The sequence below is a fragment of the Xyrauchen texanus genome, chromosome 41, assembly GCF_025860055.1.
Source record: "Xyrauchen texanus isolate HMW12.3.18 chromosome 41, RBS_HiC_50CHRs, whole genome shotgun sequence".
Taxonomy (NCBI): Eukaryota; Metazoa; Chordata; class Actinopteri; order Cypriniformes; family Catostomidae; genus Xyrauchen; species Xyrauchen texanus.
In genome coordinates this window covers 17,255,420-17,279,093 of record NC_068316.1, presented here as the reverse complement: position 1 = coordinate 17,279,093, position 23,674 = coordinate 17,255,420, and the positions used below count along the sequence as shown (strand labels likewise).

General features: G+C 41.2%; 1 protein-coding gene across 2 annotated transcripts in view; it reads right to left on the bottom strand.

The window, feature by feature from the left end:
- The window catches only part of cntnap2a (contactin associated protein 2a), a 521,370-nt gene that overhangs the window by 323,654 nt on the left and 174,042 nt on the right, over positions 1-23,674 (bottom strand). For both annotated transcript variants that reach the window (XM_052113320.1, XM_052113321.1), the window contains exon 3: positions 9,441-9,634. In XM_052113320.1, the coding sequence (XP_051969280.1) occupies positions 9,441-9,634 (194 nt within the window). The remainder of the gene's footprint in view (positions 1-9,440; positions 9,635-23,674) is intronic.

The window sequence follows — 23,674 nt, the reverse complement described above, 5'->3', positions numbered from 1 at the left end:
CTGTGGTAGCTGGGCCACGTGATAAGGATGCCTCATGCCAGCTACCCAGCAGAGTGCTATATGGCCAGCTACATCATGGTCGACACTCAGCTGGAGGGGTGAAGAAGCGCTATAAGGATCAAATGAAGATTGCTTTGAGAAAGTGTAAGATCAGACCTGAGGACCTGGAGTATGTTGCTGATGATTGTACCATCTCGCAACAGCTTTATGGGGATGGGGCTCGTATGCTGGAGATGGAGAGGACAACCAGAAGACAACAGGAGAGAGCCAGGAGACACACAGCCATGGCTGCCATCAATATCACCACTACTACCACATATATATGCCCCATCTGTAATACAGCTTGTGGCTCCAGGATAGGACTGTTCAGCCACCAAAGATCTCACCATTAAAGGAGTGGACGTCATCATCGGATTTCGATGAACAACCAAAGATTCCTGGTTGTGGTTGCAATCTCTCCGCTTCTGACGGCCATGATCGGCGTCTCACGTTCTTGAGTGCTACCCATGTGGAGACAGCGTTTGTGGCGTTCAGAGGCTCCAGCGTCTGTTCCCCTAGGCCAGGTCTTCCGCAGTGCAAGTAATACTGCCAGCAACTCAAGACAGTTCATGTGCCAATGCAGTCGCTTGCCAGTCCAAAGAGGCACCTCCAATTGTGGCTGGGGCGCCTCTTTGGACTGGCAAGCGACTGCATTGGCACATGAACTGTCTTGAGTTGCTGGCAGTATTACTTGCACTGCGGAAGCTATTGCCATTGATTGGAGGAACAACACAGCAACGATTGCGTACATCAACCGCCAAGGTGGCTTCCACTCTCACAGAATGTCACAAGTCGCCTGCCGTATCCTCCTCTGGATTCAGCAGCGATTCAAGTCGCTGTGAGCCACTCATACCCGGTCCACCTCAACAGCACTGCGGACACGCTGTCACGCCAGGTCACTCTCATGGGAGAGTGGAGACTCCACCCTCACGTGGTACAGCTGATTTGGAGTCGATTCGGTCAAGCGCAGGTAAACCTGTTTGCTTTCTGGGAATCCTCCCACTGCCCACTCTGGTATTCTCTGACTGAGGCTCCCCTCGGCACAGACAATCTGGCACACAGCTAGGCGCTAGGACTGCACAAATATGCATTTCCCCCAGTAAGCCTACTTGCAAAGACGTTGTGCAAGGTCAGGGAGGATGAGGAGCAAGTTTTTCAAGTGGCTCCTTATTTGTCCACCCGGACTTGGTTCTCGAACCTCACGCTCCCTACAACCAGTGAATTCCCCTGAGGAAGGACCTTATTTCTCGAGGTTAAACCCCCCACAGACCATGCCTCGTTCCCTCGTGGGACCTCTACGTGGTCCTCCGGGACGTACGGGGAGCTTCATTTGATCCCCTAGAGTCTGTTGAGTTAACCTGTTGATATGCAATTTCACTGTACTCGGGAGTGATGTCACTCTGCTTAAATTTACAATATCTAGAAATGTAATTAATGTTAACAAATTATACATCTTTTCAAAGGTCTAAGGTAGGGGTGACCAACCCTGCTTCTTGAGAGCTACCTTCCTGCAGAGTTTAGCTCCAACACACCTGCCTGTCATTTTCAAGTAATCCTAAAGACCTTGATAAGCTGGTTCAGGTGTGTTTGATTAGGGTTGGATCTAAACTCTGCAGGAAGGTAGCTCTCCAGGAGTAGGGTTGGTCACCCTTGGTTTAAGGGTTCAACATTGATATCCGATCTCTGTTTTTCCTATCCTTGTCTTTATCCCACTCCGGCTGATTGACAAAGGGTAAATCTTTCAGGCGAGATCTCATGTAAAATATATCAATATTTCCCAGATTGATCACTTTTATGGACAAAAAGTGCTATTGGATGTTTTTCAATGAACGCTTGACATGGACAATTGTCCCAAGTGTGGCGAACTGGATTCATCTGGCGATCGCGTTTTCATAACAAATGTATGAAGTCCAGGTTTGATATTGCATGTTTTCATTTGTACTCCTGGCACAAATAACCCTATGTTATTTGTACTCCTGGCACAAATTAAAGACCTTTGAAAAGATGTATAATTTGTTAACATTCATCACATTTATAATCTGTAAATTATATATTGAACGTAAGCAGAGTGACGTCACCACCGCATGTGGGGAAATGCATATCAACAAGCTTTAATATCATGTAATGTGGAAACGAACTAATTTATCAATATTGCATCATAAAGTGAATGTTTATCACTTACTTTGTATTTCTCCCTGAGTGTCGACATGTTTGTGTGACATCATCACCAAGATGGCGGCGCGGTAGCACGCAGCGGCCACTCCAGATCCAAAATGGTGCTATTTATTTTTTTAAAAAGGACCACTTTTGTGGCACAAGGACATCGGTGCAACCGGTGTTCGTGTCTACCATCGCCAGACACTACTTAAATATAAGACTCATGCAAAAACCAAGCTGCATGATGACCTGCAGGAGGCGCTATGTGTACTCTGCTTGCTGCAGAGACCAGGCCTCAAGTCCTTGGCGTCGCCTGATGGCGGTGGCCGGGGGAGAGGACGTCGTAAGCGCTGTGCGAGAAAGCGGAAGTGCGGCAAGAGGGCGGGGGTCCATGCTAGGCTAAAAACAAACCCTAGCCGGCTGGCTCTCCCATCTATTCTGCTCTCAAATGTTTGCTCCCTGGACAATAAACTGGACTATATCCGACTCCAGCAGGTTACGCAGCGTGAGTTTAGAGACTACTGTGTCTTTGTTTTCATGGAGACGTGGCTCAGCGACAGAGTTCCGGACGCAGCCATTCAGCTAGATGGCTCACCTTGTTTCGTGCCGACAGAAATACAGCTCTCTGCGGTAAGACACGCGGTGGTGGCTTGTGTGTTTACATCAACACGGAATGTGCAAGAACTCTATGCTAGTCTCTAGCTACTGTTCATCGCTGTTGGAGCTTGTGACTGTTAGATGCAGACCTTTTTATTTACCACGGAAATTCACCACTGTTTGCATAACCGGAGTTTACATTCCTCCCAGCGCTAACGCTAAGGAAGCGCTCTGTCAACTGTATGGGGCTATGAGCGAACTGCAGAACGCTCACTCCGAAGGACTGTTTATTGTCGCCGGAGATTTCAACCATACGAATCTCAAGACAGTGCTGCCTAAATTCCATCAGTATGTGGACTACCGGGCGGAGCCCCGCCCCCACCTCGCCTACTCAGACCACATCTCTGTTATGTTAATTCCAGCATACAGACCGTTCGTCAGATGCACAAAACAGCTTCAGAAGCAGGTGAAAACCTGGCCAGCAGGAGCCATCTCTGCTCTTCAGGACTGTTTTGTGTGTACTGACTGGCACATGTTCAGGGAGGCTGCAACATATGGCGATTCCTCCAACTTGGAGGAATAAACAGCATCAGTGACCAGCTACATCAGCAAGTGCATTGATGATGTCACTTTCTCCAAGACCATCACCACACGTTCCAACCAGAAGCTGTGGATGACTGCGGAGGTGCGCACGCTGCTGAAGATATGAGAAAACTCTACGTAGAGTCAACCCACGGAAGGCTGCTGGACCAGACAACATTCCAGGCAGAGACTGAATGCTCAAGCAGCCTCATTTACACTTAGAAAACTCTAAGTGTAAATGAGTTTTCTGATGTTGCTATAACAATGCAAAAAGCACTTACCAATTTACTTGAAGTGAAAATCAGTCCTCCTTTCCTGTTTAATAAATTAAGCAATCAAATGGTCATGCAGAACTTCTCATGTTTTTAAATCCATAAGTATCTCTTTCACAATGCCAATACCAGCATTGATGACAGCCAACTCATCAGACAGCTTGATCTTACGCTTTTCACTCTTGCATTACATACATCACTTAAAGCATGATTGAGTCACTCATGGCCAGCTTGAAAGCCTTGACTGGGACATATCTTAAAGATCACACCCACCAAGAACAAATCTGACTGGCTGATGAATCTGACAATCTGACTTTAGTTGCCCATTCATTTGCACTGTTGAGGGATTCTGAAGATGTTCTGAAGACCTGATGGGTGGAGCTCAGACTCACACCCTGCTTTGGATTTGGGCATTTAGTTTGTGAATCATTTGTAACACTTTGCTTGCAAGCATCAAGGAATAAATTCTAACTGGATAAATATTTTGTTTTTCTGTTTTTTTGTAGATTAATTAAGAGTGGATAGTGATTAAAAATACATAGGCAAAAAGGTGATTGAGATAAATACATATTTATTTGTTTGAATGGTTAGGCCAGCAGAGAAGGCTTTGCTGGCCCTGATAATTCGTCACTGATTTCTTACCTTATATAGCATAAACAAATTTGTTCATGTTAAAAATGCATAATGCAATATAATGACATTAACCAAGATTAATAAATGCTGTAAAAGTATTGTTCATTGTTAGTTAATGCTATTAAAGAACACAAACTTATTTTAAAGTGTTCCTCACAATAGCTACAGCTGGGATTATATTGCTTTCTTTTAGTGAATCAGCTATGAAATGGAATATTTCAGAGGCGTTTGGATAAACGGAAGGACTTCAGAAGCATTTCTTTTTATGTGTTTGCAGAGTGGCATTAAGTTTAAACATTAGGCACAAATGTCTTTGTATGCATCATCAAACAACCAGCAAAAGAAAAGACTCTGAAACTGAATCTGTTTCCCTCTTTGGTAATCTTTGAAGCAAAGTATTCTTAAAGTTTTCCTTTAAAATGTGTCTCAGATGCTGTAAGTATCAAGATTATTCATAAGAGAGTGATTGACAGACTGGGAGATAATTGGTGTGGGGTTGTTAACAAATCTAATCACCTGGATTTCAGTCCAGGAACATCTTCATGGAAACTTTTGTATAAAGCTTTATATACAGTAACTGCCATATAACATAGCTGATATACCAAGTAAAATTAAAGATGCTTTTGCACATAAAAAACTAATACTATATATCTATGGAATGCACAAAAATCTTAATGTATGACAACAACATGTACACTGATGAGCCGTTATGAACATGAAGTAAAAAAAAATTTATTAGTGGTGCCTGCTAAGATTTTTTTTTTCCCTCAAAACCACTAACCACAGGCTTGTCATCTTCCCACAGGAGTACTTCCCCAGGTAAATGGTGCACACGCACATGGCCATCCACATGATGTAAAAGAAAACGGGACTCGTCGGACCAGGTGACCTTCTTCAACTGCTCCAAGGTCCTGTTCTGATGTTTGTGTGCCTATTGTAGTGCCACTTTCAACGGTGGGCAGGGGTCATTATGGGCACTCTGACCTGTCTGCGGCTATGCAGCCCCAAACGTTGTAGGGTGCGATGCACTGTGTGTTGTGACACATTCCTACCATAACCATAATTAACATTTTCAGTGACTTGTGCCACAGTAGACCTTCTGTCGGTTCGGACCAGACGGGATAGCCTTCATTACCCTACCACTTCGATGAGCCTTGGGTGCCCAACACCTTTTCGCCGGTTTGTGGTTTGTCCCTCCTCGGATCACTGTCGATAGGTACTCACCACTGTTGACCAGGAGCAAAAAGCCTTGCCATTTCAGAGATGCTCTGACACAGTTGCCTGACCATAACACTTTGGCCCTTGTCAAAGTTGCTCAGGTCTTTACTACTGCCCATTTCTCCTGCATTCAACACATTGCCTACGAGAACTGATTGTTGGCTTACCATCTAATCTTCCCAGATCTTGACATGTGGCCTTGTTAGGAGATGATCAACGTTATTCACCTGTGAGTGGTCATAATGTTTTTTGCTCATCTGTGTATATCGACAACTTTAACACCTACAATAAAATACTTCATAGTACATATAATATCAGGCAAACATTACGCAAACATCTGATTTTGGTTGGTTGCCAGCATGTTGCTAAATGGTTGCTAGGTGGTTGGAAGGGTGTTCTGGGTTGTTTCTATGTGGCTAATTACTGGCCCCAAGTCCCTAGATATGACTCAGGTTTCTCATTCATTGCAAATTCATGGGATTCTTTCATCCATTATGTCATCTGCCATGTGGAAATTGTAACTTTGATTGCTTAAAACTTAATAGCACAATTCTCCTTAACAAGCCACATGATTTGAGGAACAGTGTCAGTCATTTCTATACCATAAATAAGATGAGTTATGCTGCAAAGTTTATTACTTTGGGTTAGAGGTTTTGACAAAATATCTAAAACCTCTAACCACTAATTGCCATTTTTTAATGAATGGTTTTACATACAATAAATAATACATTCACTCATCTATTGTGAAAATCGAGGTACAAATTGTTATGACCTAACTCTGACCTACATAAACAGCTATATCAGGAATGTCTTCTCCTTTTCTGATTCACACAGCAACATGGCAGCACAATAAATTACATGGACACAAAGCAAACATTTTACTCTGAACAATGTTGTGAGTCAGGAGAAGACCATGCCTAGCATGTCATAAATCCTAAACGACAACATTCCCAATGTCACATTTAACAATCGAAGGTAAACATGTATCATTGTAGCCTCATTTATCTTATATCAGGGATGAAGGTGTAGAATCCGCAGCAATGCCAGAGATATGGCTGGGTCAAGGAATAGTTCCACTGATGAAGTGAACTTGGTGTCATAGTCTAAGGATTTCATATGTCACCACAATTCATGACAGTTTGTAATTTTGTGATAAATGGCAGATGTTATTTAGTGAGTGAGTATAGTAACTTTTCTATTCAACACTGTCAAACCCTCAAGCCAGATTGCCATTTAACCTGGTAAAGAAACATAATATTATTTGAAAATAAGAGAATAAGGATTGTGATGTTAGTTTGTTCAATGGAGTGACAGTTTGTTTGAAAATGTGGCTCAATATAACATAAAGAATACCAAGTTTATGTACATTTCCCAAACAACATTTCAAATGAGAATATTGCAATTGTTGCAAATAAAAACACAACAACTAGCCATTATCCATTACTAACACAAAAGAGCTAAATTAACATTCCAGCATACTGTATAATAACATCGAAAAAGAAATTAGGCAGGACCCAAAATGTACTGAAAATTATTCTGGAGTAAAAATGTATTCATCCAAAACTGAACTGCATACAAATCACCTGGTCTCTGGATGTTTTGAAAGTCTAAGTTGTTTGATTGCTCCTTTAATATTGAAATCTTGATTGGTAGACTGGTTATTCTTGAGTGGTGAATTTCTTTAAGAGGGGGTTCGCAATCAGATTATTTCAAATTAAATATAAAAGCATATGCCCCTCAATCAAGCTAATTTGGTAGAGCTCTAATGAAGAGTTTGTACGCATTTGCTTTGCACAAGTTTTGTCAGTCTTGTAGGCGATAGCTCATTGATACAGCACTGAATGGCAGATATACACTGTTATAGTAACTGAAACAAACCGTAATTCCCATTTCTTCTTTAAGTTTGAAGAGTATTAATTTATCCTGCATTATTTAGAAGTGCACAGTGACCTGTAAATCTTATTGAGATGAAAAGGAGATGAGTGAGAAGAAAATACTTTTCCAACTGTTCACCTAATCCAGTCCAATAAAAGCAGAATACTGGTTAGGCTGGTGTTTAAATGGCTTTAGAGGGGATCTGGGCACTTGTCCATTGGTCAGACTGAGAGACCAGCTTAAACCAGACAAACATCAGCTTGGCCAGGCTGAGAGACCATTTTAAACCAGCTCAGAGAAGCAAACAACCTCAGGTTGGTCTTACCTGTTCTTTTCAGCAGGAATGAAATTACCGTAATTTCCGGACTATTGAGCGCACCTGAATATAAGCCGCACCCACTGATTTTTAAATAAAATATAATTTTAAACATAAATAAGCCGCACCTGTCTATAAGCCGCAGGTGCCTACCGGTACATTGAAACAAATTAACTTTATTCAGGCTTTAACGAAACACGGCTTGTAACAAAAATAAATAGGCTTTAACGAAACACGGTGTGGCAGCGGGGGCGTGGTGTTAGCCATAATTTAGCGCAGGTGTAAGCGCCCTTACAGCTTTTCTCTCCCGGACAGGCGCTTGACCACATCCCCGCTGCCACACACGGCTTGTAATAAAACATTTGCAGTAAACAGTAGCCTACCAAGAAAGTAATTGGTCACTATCTTCCTCGTCCTGTGCACTGAAACCACTGAAGTCATCTCCTTCAGTGTCGGAGTTGAATAGCCTCAGATTTAATTGAGTCAATTCCTCACGCTGCTGTTTCCAACGTCTTATCATCGACTCATTAAGACCAAGCTCCCGTGCAGCAGATCTATTTCCTTTTCCAACAGCCAGATCAATCGCCTTGAAAGCAGCATCATATGCGTTTCTCCATGTCTTTCCATGGTGAGGGTGACAAAATTACTACCGTAATCAGAATGATGGGAAGTTTGAGCACGCTCGATTTAATCTAAACAAAAAAAGTTGTTTTGACCTTAACCCGTTCGGCAATTTCATTGGTCTAATGAAAGCTTCACGCCGCCAAAAAACTGAGCACGTCACAGAATGTTGATTTTTATTTTTTTTTATAAAATTTGAAAGCGGGAAAAATCCATATATTAGCCGCGTCATTGTACTATAAGCCGAAATTACGGTATATCAAATAATGCTGTTGATTACACACAACTGCCATATCTGTAATATCCTTCTGATCTGTCATGCTTTATCGTAACATTGGTAACACCTTTTACACTAATTGTGACATTACATCACCAGCAGCAGTGAACAATGGCTGTGTCCTGATTCCTGTCGATTAATAATTCCTCTACCCTGTATCACCAGCAGCAGTGATAACAATGGCTGTGTCCTGATTCCTGTCGATTAATAATTCCTCTACCCTGTGTATTGGCGCAGTACTGAGCGGAGTAGAAAATCAGTCTGCTAAGCCTGAAATCAGGCTGTGACACTGTCTTTCTCTTGATCTAAGTGCTTCCTTGATTGCTTACTGTTGATTAAAGCACCCAGGAAGAAATCAAGGCTCATCCTCGTGAGTCATTGATCTTCAGTTGTCCTTAGTTAGCTCAGTATGTGGAAGAGGTGTGCCAATTCTGCTACAACAACCACCATGACTTACAATATTACAGAGTCTAGATCCATTAGCACAAAGAAAGTGTAGAATTTTGGTTTGATTTTGTAAATCATGATATATTCAAATCTATCAATAAAAACAATGATTTAAAGCAATAGTTCACCTAAAAAATAAAAAAAAACCTTATTTAACATTTTGTTTGAAACCTGTGTGCTGTTCTTTTCATGTGGAACACAAAAGTAGAACTTTTCAAGAATATTTCTGTATCTGTCTGAACAGCTCCAGAAAAAAAACATACCATGAAAGTGTAAAATGGAGTGATAATGACAACATTTACATTTTTTGGTGAAATATTCCTTTAAGAACAGTAAAAATATTTCCCACACATACATTATAGCCAATAAAAATATTTAGATAAACATTGGAATCACTGGTACTCACCCAGATGTTTCCATCTTGATGGTATGGTTTCCAGTTCCTGCCCGTGTCACTGTAGAGGAGCCGGTAGCATGTTGTCCAATCAGAACTGCTATATCGACCCTGTGTTGCGATGGCTGTGACCTGTTTCCTGCTTCCCAGGTCGACCTGCAGCCACTGGTAATGATCACTGTCAAGTGGAGACCAGCCTCCAGCACCTGTAAAAAGTACACAATACTTGATTTCTTGTTGTATTGATCTAACATCTGTTTGTTCTTGTTTCGCACTGGGACTAGAGAAAAACCAAACAGGAACAAATCTTTTAGTTTTTTGTAAATGTTATATATTCTCTTTTAAGAGATTTTAAAGACCCAATGAAATACAAATTTGAGTTGTGTGGCTTTTAATCCATTAGTTGCTTTTTAGTCCATTTCCCTCCCCCAATAGCACCTGCAATCAGCTAATCAAGTGATTTCATTGAGTCTTAAAGGGAACAAATCGAGGGGGAATAAACAACAGGATAACTACAAAAGCATTGTAACTTTAATGTTGTTTTAATGTTGATGGTGTTAATTTCACTGTGTTTGGTTCATTTTAATTTGATCTGAATTTGTATAGGACATATAGGCTCAACATAGGCATCTGTATTATTCAGTTCTCTCTTCTCTTTTAAGAACAGATTGTTATAATGGTGCTCTATTTGTGTCTCCAGCTTGAGGCTTTTGGACATTTGTTAAAGGAAATTCAAAGGAATATTAAATGCCAACTATTAACATAAATCCAACCATTAATATTCAAGAAACAATGACAAGATATTTAATCAGCAGATCGCCTGAAGACTCTAATGACATATATATATATATATATATATATATATATATATATATATATATATATATATATATATATATATATATATAGTGGTTTGAATTGAAAATGCTTGAAAATAATATAAAATAACTAACAACAAGAAAAATAAACTTTGTCCTCGACTTTGGTGTTTAATGTTCATTGACAGACTTGCCTGAAAACTTAAAAAAGCCTTTAAGATTTGAGTTATATAGGCTGCAATTATACTTTTGTCCTGCCTGGTTACATCACTTAAGTCATAACCCACATGTGTTTAAATTACTTACCTGTCAAAGAGCACTAGGCTGTTAGTCATCACTATTTAGAATCGTTAGAACTAAATTTATAAACAGCAACAAACGTCATTATTTTACTTGCAATTTTTCTTGGAAATATCGATAAACATTACAAGAATACAATTAATTCTTCAAAGACAACTCCCTCCATGATTCACACGTAAGAATTCCTGTGATTGCATTAATTAACCTCACCTGAGTGATTTCATAACAGAGTAGGTCTGTCACATAACTTTGACAACAATTAAACGCATAACACAGATTAAAGGGATAGTTCACCCAAAAATGGGCATTCAGTCGTGATTTACTCACTCTCATACAATCCCAGATGTGTATGACTATTCTTTCTTCTGCAGAACACAAATGAAGATTTTTAAAATAATATCTCATCTCTGTAGGTCCATACAACACAAGTGATTGGTGACCAGACCCTTGAAGCTCCAAAAAAACAGTAATCTGTCTGCAGTGGCGGACTAGGACTAAAAAGTGGCCCTGGACTTTCTGGCCCAGAGCAGTCCACCAATCCCGCCCCACAACACACCACACATAACCCACCGACTCATTGATTTCATTTTCTGGCTCCATTTCAAATTTTTGTGTTGAAAAAAATTTATTTTTATTGACTGCTAGTCATGGCAACAGGCACCACCAGTGCAAAAATTGTTATACATTTAAAACCACTGTAAATGTGATGAGTGGATTTTTTTGAGAAAACAATAAAAATAAGCACTTTCTGGTTCTGAAAAATAACATGTTCGAAAACTTTTTTTTCCCTCCAACATAGGGCTAGGTTAACCCTAGGTTAAAATGTCCATGAAAGTACAAGGGAAAGTGTGTATGTAGGTGCTGTGACAAGTCAGCATTTGATTTATGCTGCTGTTATTGTATTTGTTGTAACTTTGAATTCCTGATTCCTTTACCTGGACTGGTCGACCAGCTAGGTCTGCTGCCATTAAACATGCAAGATCATGCAAGGAGACTTGGAGTGATCTTGGACTCATCGCTACTTTTAAATAGACAGATCATTGCTGTTGTTAAGAGCAGCTTAGATCAATTGCAAAAGTAAAACACTTTCTCTCTAAATCAGATCTAGAAATTGTGATTCACTCACTAATATTGTCAAGGTTAGATTGCTGGAACTCATTGTATACCGGACTGCCTCAAACTGCTTTGTCCCGTTTACAGTTGGTCCAGAATGCGGCCGCTAGGCGCCTTACAGTGTCTAGAAAGTTTGACCACATTACTCCTGTATTAGCATCGCTACATTGGCTCCCCATAAAATGCAGGAAAGATTTAAAAATTCTGCTCTATGTATATAAAGCTCTATCTGGTCTCACCCCTCAATATCTCTGTGACCTTCTTGTCCCTTATTCTCCTACTAGAGCACTTAGGTTAGCTGACCAAATTCTGCTGAAAGTTACTCGACGTCACTACAAATTGAAGGGCGATCGTGTATTTGCTATTGTAGGCTCAGGTATTTGTATTTATATAAGGGTATATTGTGCATATTATGTTGTGACTGAAATGTATATTGTAAAGCACTTTGGATCAACTCCTGTTGTTATGAATGTGCTCTATAAATAACGGTTGAGTTGAGTGACTTGCCGTTATTTGTCATTTTGTGATTATTCAGAGCTCATCTTATACTTAATATTTTGTTTTTGGTTGTCACCATTTAGATTTGTATGTCAAATAATGAGGTCCATGCGAGGTATCATAGTTAATGCATACATACAGATATGTGCTCTGATGTGTAAAGAGAATTTTTTTCCAAATAAATAACCATTGTATTGATTTTATCTTACAAAGTTTATTGAATATTTGCTCTGTAATGGGGTCTGCACAGGCATGTTGTAGCCCAGGGCAAGCAGGTACTTGCACAGCAGCAGGTTGGCCAAAATTACCCAGTCCGCCCCTATCCGTAAGACTCCCGTGGTTTAATCAATACCTTTTGAAGTGACCAAGTTGGTTTTGGGTGAATACAGAACAAGATATAACTCCTTATTCATTGCACATCCTGCCATTGCAGTCTCTAGGCACGATCATGGTTTCAAGCTCGATTACATTTCCTAATGCTTGATTCATGCACAGAGCGCTAGATGGCACTATTGGAAGTGTAATCGAGCTTGAAATCATGATCGCTAAGGAGAATGCTGTCAAGATGTACAGTGAAAAAGGAGTTATTCTAGTTATGCCTTTATTCCAAGAGTATAAATCTATTCAGACTATTCCTGTAAACGGTACAGATCAACTAAACACTAAACCAGCAAAAGACTGAGGGTCAGCAGATTAGGTTGTCCAGGGATCAGTGTAAGAAGGAAGTTTAAGCACGTGTGAGGGAGTCAGGGGACATCCACTTCACTTCACTCCACTGCCAACTGCAACCTGCCACCCAGGCAGATGTACAGAGGAGATAAAGATACCAGAGGAAGGTCAGTGGAAAGACACCAGCTGGCAAGAAAGAAAAATGAAACAAGTCGTAGAAAACAACATGGCACAGGGCGTTTTTGCATTTGTTCCAGACCACAAAAACAATCCCTGATCACTCTGACAAAAAAAATGTGATTGAAGAGATTGAAGTAAATTACATTACGTTGGTCTAAAGACTACTTTATGTGCAGCGAGATATACAACTTAAGAAAGTACTTTGTGATAATAAAGCACCTCAGTAAATCTAAATTATATGGCATATTTTGTCACTACAAAGAGATAGACCCAAAATAGGTTTTCACTTATTAGGGCTGAACAATTTGGTCAAAAAATCGAATTGCGATTTTTAAAAAAAACATTTGCGATTGCGATTTGAACTGCTATATGCTAAATATAAAACAAAAAACATGTATGAATCTACAGCACCAGTAGGAATGTAGATGGCTGTAATGGGGTAAAGGATGGGCAAGGAGGAGGCAGGAAACGGCTGAACAGCAAATGTAAAGTTTAATGGTAAAACTCATCTTAAAACAAAATAAAACTAACATGAACACAGACACACACAAAGTGGCCACGTGTCTCTCTCTCTCTCTCTCTCTCTCTCTCTCTCTCTCTCAAACTAGCTTCTCCGGCTCGTCTTTATCCCCTCCCGGCTGATTAGCCCGATCCAGGGCCGGCCGTGTGTCCTCACGGTCCGGCCCTGCCCTACTCCTCATCACACTCCTCCATCGCCGACTCAGGCCAGGGAAACCCCCGGCATGACGCACTCCCCTCCCTTCCTGGAAGGGGGCTGGGGCGTTGCCCTTCCGGCTGTGACTCTTCCTCACTTTTTAGAGCCCTGGGAGAGACGAGGGGAGGGAAAGGGGAGAGGGAAAGTTCGAGGTGGAGTGACAGAGAGGAGAGAGAGAGGAGAGAGAGAGAGAGAAGTACTTGCTCGTTGGCTCCCAGACGTCCGGTCTTCAACCGATCCTCTACCCACTGGCTAACACCAGGTCGCTCCTCCCCCAGCAGATGGCAGCGAGCCCTCCGGCACCTGGCGGATGGAACCACTCCTCCCGTTCTTTGGAGCCCAGCAGCGATCCCTTCGTCCCTAGGCTGACGGCTACGGCTGCTCCTTTGGCAGACGGCAGCGGCGAGGACTCGGGGTAAGGGATGGCAAGGAGGAGGCAGGAACCGGATAAACAGTAAAATGTAAAGTTTCATGATAAAACTCAACATAAAGCAAACATAAAAAATGCAGACACACATGCAACGCTGTCGCCTGTTTCTCTCTCTCTCTAGAACTTACACCTCCAGCTTGTCTTTTACCCCCTTCTAGCTGATTTGCCCGATCCAGGGCCTGCAGTGTGTCCTCACGGCCCGGCCCCGCCCTCCTTGGCGAACACCACAATGGCCCTTTTACACCAGCATATTACTCCACAGTACCCATCCATCCATCCATCCATCCATCGTCAACTGCTTATCCTGTGTACAGGGTCGCGGGGGGCTGGAGCCTATCTCAGCTAACATTGGGCGTAAGGCAGGGGACACCCTGGACAGGTCGCCAGTTGCACAGTACCCATAGCTGATATTTTTTCTGCTTAGCAATGTTCTCTCTTATAGCAGAAGGATGGGACCTTGAAGTTACTCAAGGCTGTGCTATATTGTAGCACACTGTGTCATGCCTATAACAACCTTATAATCACAAAATAGAACAGCCTCTTATTGCTTACTTGTCACTAGACTATCTTAATGGACTATCTTATCCGTAGTTCAATAAAAGCTAAGATCAATTTGTGGCCAGAGGTGGGTAGTAGCATGCTTCATTTACTCCGTTACATATACTTGAGTAACGTTTTGGGAAAAAACCTTTACATTAGAGTGTAGATTTAAAAGTGGGTACTTTTTACTCTCACTCAAGTAAATTTAGAATTTGCTTTGTTACAATCGGTGGCGTTCCTGTCATTACATTAGTGGGTTTCATTTGAATTCATGGGTAATTTATTGAGAGATTATTGAATGAGACTTTTACGACAGCGGAAGTTCACACAACTGTGTGCGCTGACAAAGACTGTCACCCAAGAGGAGTCCATCACTTCTGCATCATCATGCTCTTCAAACAAAGTGAAACACTTACTTTACTCTGCACAGTAAAAAAATAAAAATATCTCGTCATTCAATACCTCCATTTAACTTGGATATTTCAAGAACAAGGCAACATGCTGAGGTAAGTTTTGACTAATGATAATGCAGGCTTTTCTTTGACATGGTTATGGTCATTTTCAGGGGGATTCTGTAAATATGGGCTCTTGTGACATCAGTTTATATGTGTGCATTTTAAAATCTGCAGCAATATATCGGTGTGCTTTGTCCCGCATACTGCATGTCATAAGCAGTTATTTAACCTGCGCCCTCGCAGGTGTACTGGAAACTATCACAGCTACTTCGGGCTGATTAACAGTATAAATCCATGTAAACATCCATGTTAAGTGTATATATGAGAGCATTTAGAGAGTGGCAGTACTGTGTACAGAACTAATTATCTAAATTCTTTCTACACTGAAAAATTTTACTACACTGAATTAACAACTAAAAGCTATGAAATAGCAAAACTAGGCATTCATAAAACATGATATTGCTTTGGTTTATATTTCCCTGTGGGACATTGTTCATGTTTTCACTGTAATAAATACTAAAAAGTTTTCCAAACTTCTTTTCTTATTGACAAATTCATCCAGATCTGATAGGGATAGTTCACACAAAAATGAAAATGATCTTATAATTTACTCACCCTCATCCCAGATGTGTATAAAATTCTCAGCTCTTTTGGTCCATACAGTGCCAACAATTTAAAGCAAAAAAAAATCAATAAAGTAATTCATAAGAATCCATAATCTTCAGAAGCAATATGATAGGTGTGGATGAGAAACAGATCTCTTTCACATTCTTCTTCTTGTGTTTTTTATGATTCACTTTCTTCTCTGCATATCGCCCCCTGCTGGGATGGGAGAAGAACTTCTAGCAAAAAATTACTTAAATATTGATCTTTTTCTCACCCACACCTCTCATATCACTCCTGAAGATATGGATTTAACCACTGGAGTCATGTGGATTACTTTTATGGTGCCTGCATTTGCTTTTTGGAGCATAACAATTTTTGCACCCATTCACTGGCATTGTACTGACCTACAGAGCTGAAATATTCTTCTAAAAATCATAATTTGAGTTCTGCAGAAGTTACACCTTTAAAGTGATAGCTCAGCCATAATTTAATATTCCAAGTCAAGTCAAGTGGCTTTTATTGTCATTTCAACCATATGCAGCTAGTACAGTGCACAGTGAAATGAAACAACATTCTTCCAGGACCATGGTGCTACATAAAACAGCATAAAACAAACTCAGAGTCTACACAGAACTAAATAAGACCTACACATTACTAAATAAGTGCACATCTGTAAACAGTACAAGATGGTACAAAAATTGCTAAAAGCAGGACAATAGGCACAATAGGAGACAGTGCAGCACTGACCAGTACACAGTTCTAGTGTGAAAGTGTGAGATAAAACAGGTAGTGTAAAAGATATAGCAATATAATACAAAATGCTGTGATTGTAAACATAACATACTATGACATAGTATTCAGCAGATAAACTTATACCATATTTGGACATAGCATTTATTGGGGAAAAAGCCAAGTAGAAAAAGACAAAGAATTAAATACAGTATTTTTATGAATACAGTAGCAGCAAAAAGGTACATAATACAGAAATGTGCAAACATTGCAAAGGGAGTCGGATGGTGTTCAGTTGTGTGTGTGTGTGTGTGTGTGTGTGTGTGTGTGTGTGTGTGTGTGTGTGTGTGTGTGTGTGTGTGTGTGTGTGTGTGTGTGTGTGTGTGTGTTTGTGGGTGTGTGTGTGTGTGTCAGTCCAGTCTCTGAGTATTGACGAGTCTGATGGCTTGAGGGAAGGAAACTGTTACAAAATCTGGCTGCGAGGGCTCAAATGCTTCGGTACATTTTACCAGACGGCAGGAGGGTGAAGAGTTTGTGTGAGGGGTGCATGGGTTCATCCACAATGCTGGTGGCTTTGCGGATGCAGTGTGTGGTGTTAATGTCCATGATGGTGGGAAGAGAGAACCACGTGATCTTCTCTGCTGTCCTCACTATATTCTGCAAGGTCTAATGATCCAAAATGGTGCAATTTCCAAACCAGGCAGTGATGCAGCTGATCAGGATGCTCTCGATACGCCCTCTGTAGAATGTGGTGAGGATGGGCAGAGGGAGATGTGCTTTTCTCAGCCTTCACAGAAAGTAGAGATGCTGCTGGGCTTTCCTGGTTATGGAGCTGGTGTTGAGGGACCAGCTGAGGTTCTACACCAGGTGAACACCTAGGAATTTGGTGCTCTTGATGATCTCCACAGAGGAGCCGTCGATGTTCAGGGGAGAGTGGTCGCTCCGTGTTCTCAACAACCATCTCTTTTGTTTTGTTCACATTCAGAGACAGGTTGTTGGCTACACACCAGTCCGTTAACTGCTGCACCTCCTCTCTGTATGCTGACTCATTGCTCTTGCTAATGAGAACCACCACAGTCGTGTCATGAGAACTTGATGATGTGATTTGAGCTGTGCATTGCTGCACAGTCATGAGTCAGTAGAGTGAACAGCAGTGGACTGAGCACACAGCCCTGGGGGGCCCCAGGGCTGTGTGGTGGTGGTGGAGATGCTGCTCCCGATCCGACTGAGGTCTTCCAGTGAGGAAGTCTAGGATCCAGTTGCAGATGGAGGTGTTCAGGACCAGCAGGTTCATCTTTCCAATCAAGTACTGTGGAACAATTGTGTTGAATGCTGAACTGAAGTCTATGAACAGCATTTGAAAGTATGTTTCCTCTTTGTCCAGGTGGGTGAGGGCCAGTTGGAGGTTGGTGGTGATGGCGTCGTCTGTTGAGCAGTTGTGACAATACGCAAACTGCAAGGGGTCCAGTGAGGGGGGCAGCTGGGTCTCGATGTGCCTCATCAGGGGAGGACTGGCCATCGGGAGAACCGAGGGGTCCGGTGGGTTGGCTGCACAACGAGCCGAATGGGCCGCGATGAGCTAAAATGAGTCGCCATGTTATGCAGAACGGACCACAAAACGGCGCTGCGATATGCAGAAAAGGACAGCGAACCTTACCCACCCCCCAGTTTTTGGCCAGTTGCTATGTAATATCCCGGCCTGATATCTCTTCCCAGTCCATCCAGGGCCTCATGACGAACCTCTTGAAGCACTTCATGATTATGGGTTTGAGTGCAATGGGACGGTAATAGTTGAGGCAAGACACTTAAGACTTCTTCGGCATTGGGACAATGGTGGTGGCCTTAAAGCATGTTGGAACGACGGCGCTGCTCAAGGAGATGTTGAAGATGTCAGTAAGAACATCCGCCAGCTTGTCTGCACATCCTCTGAGCACTCTGCCAGGAATGTTGTCTGATCCAGCAGCCTTCCGTTGGTTGACTCTGCCAAGTGTTTTTCTCACATCAAACGTGATAAGACATAGCATCTGGTCATTGGGAGGAGGGGTGGTCTTCCTTGCTTCCACGTCATTCTAGTCAAGTCAATTTTATTTGTATAGTGCCTTTCACAACACACATCATTTCAAAGCAGCTTTTCAGAAGATCAGGCATTAACAGAAGATAAAACTGTAATGTCTATAATGTCGATGAATCATCATTGTGTAATTAGATAAAATAATTCTGCACCTAAAACCGAGCATAGAAGTCGTTCAGCGAATCTGGAAGGGAGGCATCACTGTCACAGGCAGGTGACGTTGTTCTTTAATGTTTGGTTATGACCCAGATGCCCTGTCACATGTGCCGCGTGTCTTCACTGTGCTGGAAGTGGCTGTGGATTCTCTGGGCATGTAAGCGCTTTGAATCTCTGATGGCCCGGGACAGTTTGGCCCTCACTGTTCTCAGGGCCGCCTTGTCACCAGCTCTGAAGGTGGATTCTCAGGTCCTCAGCAGTGTAAGGACCTCAGCATTCATCCATGGCTTCTGGTTGGAGCGTGTGGTGATGACCTTGGAGAAAGTGACATCACCATGTCACCATACACGATGCTGTGTATTCCTCCAAGTTGGTGGAGTCACTATCGGTGGCAGCATCTCTGAACTTGTGCCAGTCGTTGTGCTCAATACAGTCATGAAGATCAGAGATGGCTCCTGCTGGTCAGGTTTTCACCTGTTTCAGAACCAGTTTGGAGCATCTGAAGAGCAATCTGTATGCTGAGATTAGCATAACAGAGATGTGGTCTGAGTAGAAGAGGTGGGGTGGGGCCCGGTACGCACCAGGGATGTTTGTGTAAACAAGATCCAGCGCGTTCGCACCTCTCGTTGTAAAGTCTACATGCTGATGGAATATAGGGCACACTGGCTTGAGATTTGCATGGTTGAAATCTCCATCAACAATAAACAGTCCGTCAGGGTTTTATATATATATATATATATATATATATATATATATAAAAGACACACATTCACTGAAAGTAAATGGTAACCAAGGCTAACATTCTGTTTAAAATCTCCTTACTGTGTTGCATGGAAGGAAGAATTTCATACAGGTTTGGAAAAACATTAGGGTGAATGATGACAGAATTTCCATTAATAATAATAATAATAATAATTCTTTAATAGATGCTAAATAAAAATGTCGATTATTGCAAAAATTGTTTTTACTTGTCCCTCCTCTTCTTTAAAAAAGTGAAAATCTGTGTAACAGTGAGGCACTTCCAATCGGAGTGAATGGGGCCAATCCAAAAAGGTTCAAATAATCACTGTTTAAACAGCCACAAGACGTAAATAATATGCATGTTAACATGATTTTATTGTGATATAAACAGTAACCTTTTCTGTGTAAATTTATAGCCAATTTTACAACTTTGTTGCCATGATGACATAAAGGAGTAAACCCTAAAACTCTAAGAGGACTGTAAAAACTATTTTTTAAACAACTTTAAAGATCAAATAATAAGTGCTTTTATAAAATTATATGCTTCACATTTCTGCCGTAAACCCTATAAAAATTTGCCTCATTCACTTCCATTGTAAGTGCCTCACTGTAACCTACATTTTTGCCTGTTTTTTTTTTTTTTAAGAAATGTTGGGCAGAGTCTTAATTATTTTCTGTGTTTATCAACATTATGCCACAAATTCTGTCCATTGATCTTATCTTATTAAAACTGTATTATTCCTTTAATATATTTTTAAATGTTAGGTTTATATGTTCAGATGCTGAAAATAACAATGTTTTTGTTTTAACAGCACAATCTGCATTGGTTTTTAATATAAGAGGAAGGAGATACAGACCACTGCAGGCAAAGAGGAGTGTATATCGATTTAAGTATATGCAAATCAATCAAAAAGTAATAGGCCTGACCTCATGGTTAAAGTGCCGTCATTACTGCTTTATCACTTTGTTTAGTTATAGTTTTTCCACAGGTAGATATTTTATGTCACATACTGTACATTATCAAACTTCAAAAACCAATCAGAAAAGTTTTTACAACTTTATGGTAAGGCAATCATGTTTTTTTTAGGATTTCTATTATTAGGGGTTCAAGCCCGAAGGGCTAGAAACCTATTGTCATATGAATTCTATTTAGTCTACAACAGAGTAGAAAAATGTTTCAGCCTGAGCTTAAAATGAACATACAAAACTTCAATTGATTCTGAAGAAAAGATATTCAAGAAAAGTACAAATCAACAGACAGGAAAAGGTATTGAATAAATAATTTACTAATATATATAGAGAGTGTGGTTCAGAAGTCTAAGTCCGCATTGGAAATAGACTCAAAATCTACACTTAAAAAAAAAAAATAAAAAAAAAATACATTGTGTAAGAAAAATCTTGCATATAATAAATATGAAAGATTCTGCATTTCTAGGTTGCTAATCAAATAATATTTGTGGAAAATTACCATGTTAACTCCTTTGTACCAATGGTCAGATTTCCTTGCTTCCACTGAAGCACACAGTATACTATATGGACCATTAACAAACTATGATTAGACAAATAATTCACTCTTCACTTAACTCTCTTTTGAAACGGATGTCCACTTTAGAAAAGTTATAAAGGGAGAAAGAGATAGAAAGAGAAATAAATGGCATGGATCACTGCTCACATGCCTTATGTTAGCACCTCAATCTCATGCATGGGCACATTAGTATTCAGCTGAGCTTGGGGTACATGACTGAACACTGGGGAACTGAACCTTCCTTCCCCTCTGTCATTCACCTCCATTTCCCCACCTCTCCCTCTCATTAGTTTCCAACAGGCCATTTTGATTCCCACATACCAGCCAGGACAACCGTCTGTCCCGCCCCTCCTCTCCAGTTGTGAGGGCCAAACAGTTTTCTGTTCAGCTGAGATTTGACCTTTCCCTCTGATTCATCTCTCAGCTGAAATGCTACTAAATAGATGTCTCTCCCTCCAAATGAGAACAGAGAACGCAAAGCAAGTTTCAAATCTGATGTCTGAATTTGAAGTAATACCGAGGGCAAACTGCAAAAATGGCTGCGTGGAACTTACAGATCACAGCACTTCTATGTGGCCAATTGGCATCATTACTGCTGACCTTCAAATGGGCTATTTGCTCTTGTACATCCATATAAAAATAAATAAAGGAAAAAATACGAAAAGATGGATGTGTTTTATATAGTGCCAAGCAAGGTTGGGCACCTTTCAGAATTAAATTGAGAATGCCATTCAAATAACCATTTTATTTCTGAATTTGAATTGAGGTAGCAATAAAACACACACACACACACACACACACACACACACACACACACACACACACACACACACACACACACACACACACACATATATATAACACACACACACACACACACACACATATAAATATCCCCGGCCGGCCAGTTCTGACGAGTCCAGAGGACGCCTCTAAGGGACCTCCTCCTCAGTCACTAACCCACCCCCTGCCGGTTGCGGAGCAAGGTAAGTGCTTCGAGTCTTCTTTCAGCACCAGAGCCTCGGGACGCATCCTTGTCTCCCGACGTCACATTTCCTGCTCCGCCCAGCTGCAAAGCCCCGCCGGGTACATCAAAAATAATCGTCCCCTTAGTGCCCCTAGCTCAGAGTTTGGACACGTGGCACTCACTTCCCAATCTGTCACGCTGGCTGGCCAGGACCATTCGACACTTTACCGCAGTTCATGGCGAACATTCCAAAACCCTTCGTGCAGAAATCGCGACTCTCTTAATCAAATACACGATAGAGCCTGTCCCTCCAACCGAGATGAAGAAGGGTTTCTACAGCCCTTACTTCATCAAACCCAAGAAAGGCGGCGGCTTACGACCGATCTTAGACTTGCAAGTTTTCATCCGGGCCTTGCACAAACTCCCGTTCAAAATGCTCACGCAAAAACACATTTTAACTTGCATCTGGCATCTAGATTGGTTCGCAGTGGTAGACCTGAAGGACGTGTACTTCCACGTCTCAATATTGCCTCGACATCGACCCTTCCTACGGTTTGCGTTCGACGGCCAGGCGTATCATTACAAGGTCCTTCCCTTCGGCATATCCCTGTTCCCTTGCGTCTTTACGAAGGTCGCAGAGGCAGCCCTTGCCCCGCTTCGGGAAGCCGGCATCCACATACTCAACTACTTCAATGACTGGCTCATCCTGGCCCACTCCCGAGAGTTACTATGTGCTAACAGGACCAGGTGCAATGAACATGTATTTTTTAATCTTAGTCAATGTTATTCTATCTATCTATCTATCTATCTATCTATCTATCTATCTATCTATCTATCTATCTATCTATCTATCTATCTATCTATCTATCTATCTATCTATCTATCTATCTATCTATCTATCTATCTATCTATCTATCTATCTATCTATCATGCATTACAATTATTGTTTATTGTTAGTTCATGACACATTATGCATAATGTTTGTAACTAAAGTTAATGTATAAAACCATAATGTTAAATATTATATTTTTTTTAAAGGGGTCATGACATGAGAAACCAAATTTGCCTTGATCTTTTGGTATATAAGAGGTCTTTGTATCATTAAAACGTCCTGCAAGTTTAATATTTTAAGACGTCCTCCCCATTCTAAACGAATCATTTATTTAATCAAGCTCAAAATACAGCTCGTTCTGGATTCATGGTTAGAAGTGACGTGACGGTTAGAAGTGACGTACCAGCGTTTGCATATGACCGCCTCCAGCACAAGATAACTACGCTTTAAGCGCAAGACAACTACGCTCATTTCAGTATCGCCGTGCGCCTCACAAGTGTTCAGTCGATGGACAGCGAGCTCTGACAGAGACTACTTGTGCACAGGAAAATTACGATGCCACACAGATGTGCTGTTCCTGGCTGTGGTCAAACAAAACCTCTGAATAAGCTGCCGAAAGATCCAGACGTCAGGGAAAAATGGATGCAGTTTATTTTTTGCGGACGTCCCAGTCACGGCAGTGTTAACTTAAGCGTTTGTTCTGTACATTTTAAGGATGACTGTTTTGAGAACAAATCTCAATATGATGCTGGCTTTGCCAGAAAACTGTTGCTCAAAGATAAGTCCGTGCCGACTATTCTGGGAACAACGACGACGCAAACTGTAAGTAATCTATTTTAAACTTTAAACTACTTTTTAAAGCGCAATTTCATTCATTATGAATAATCACAGTGTTTTTACT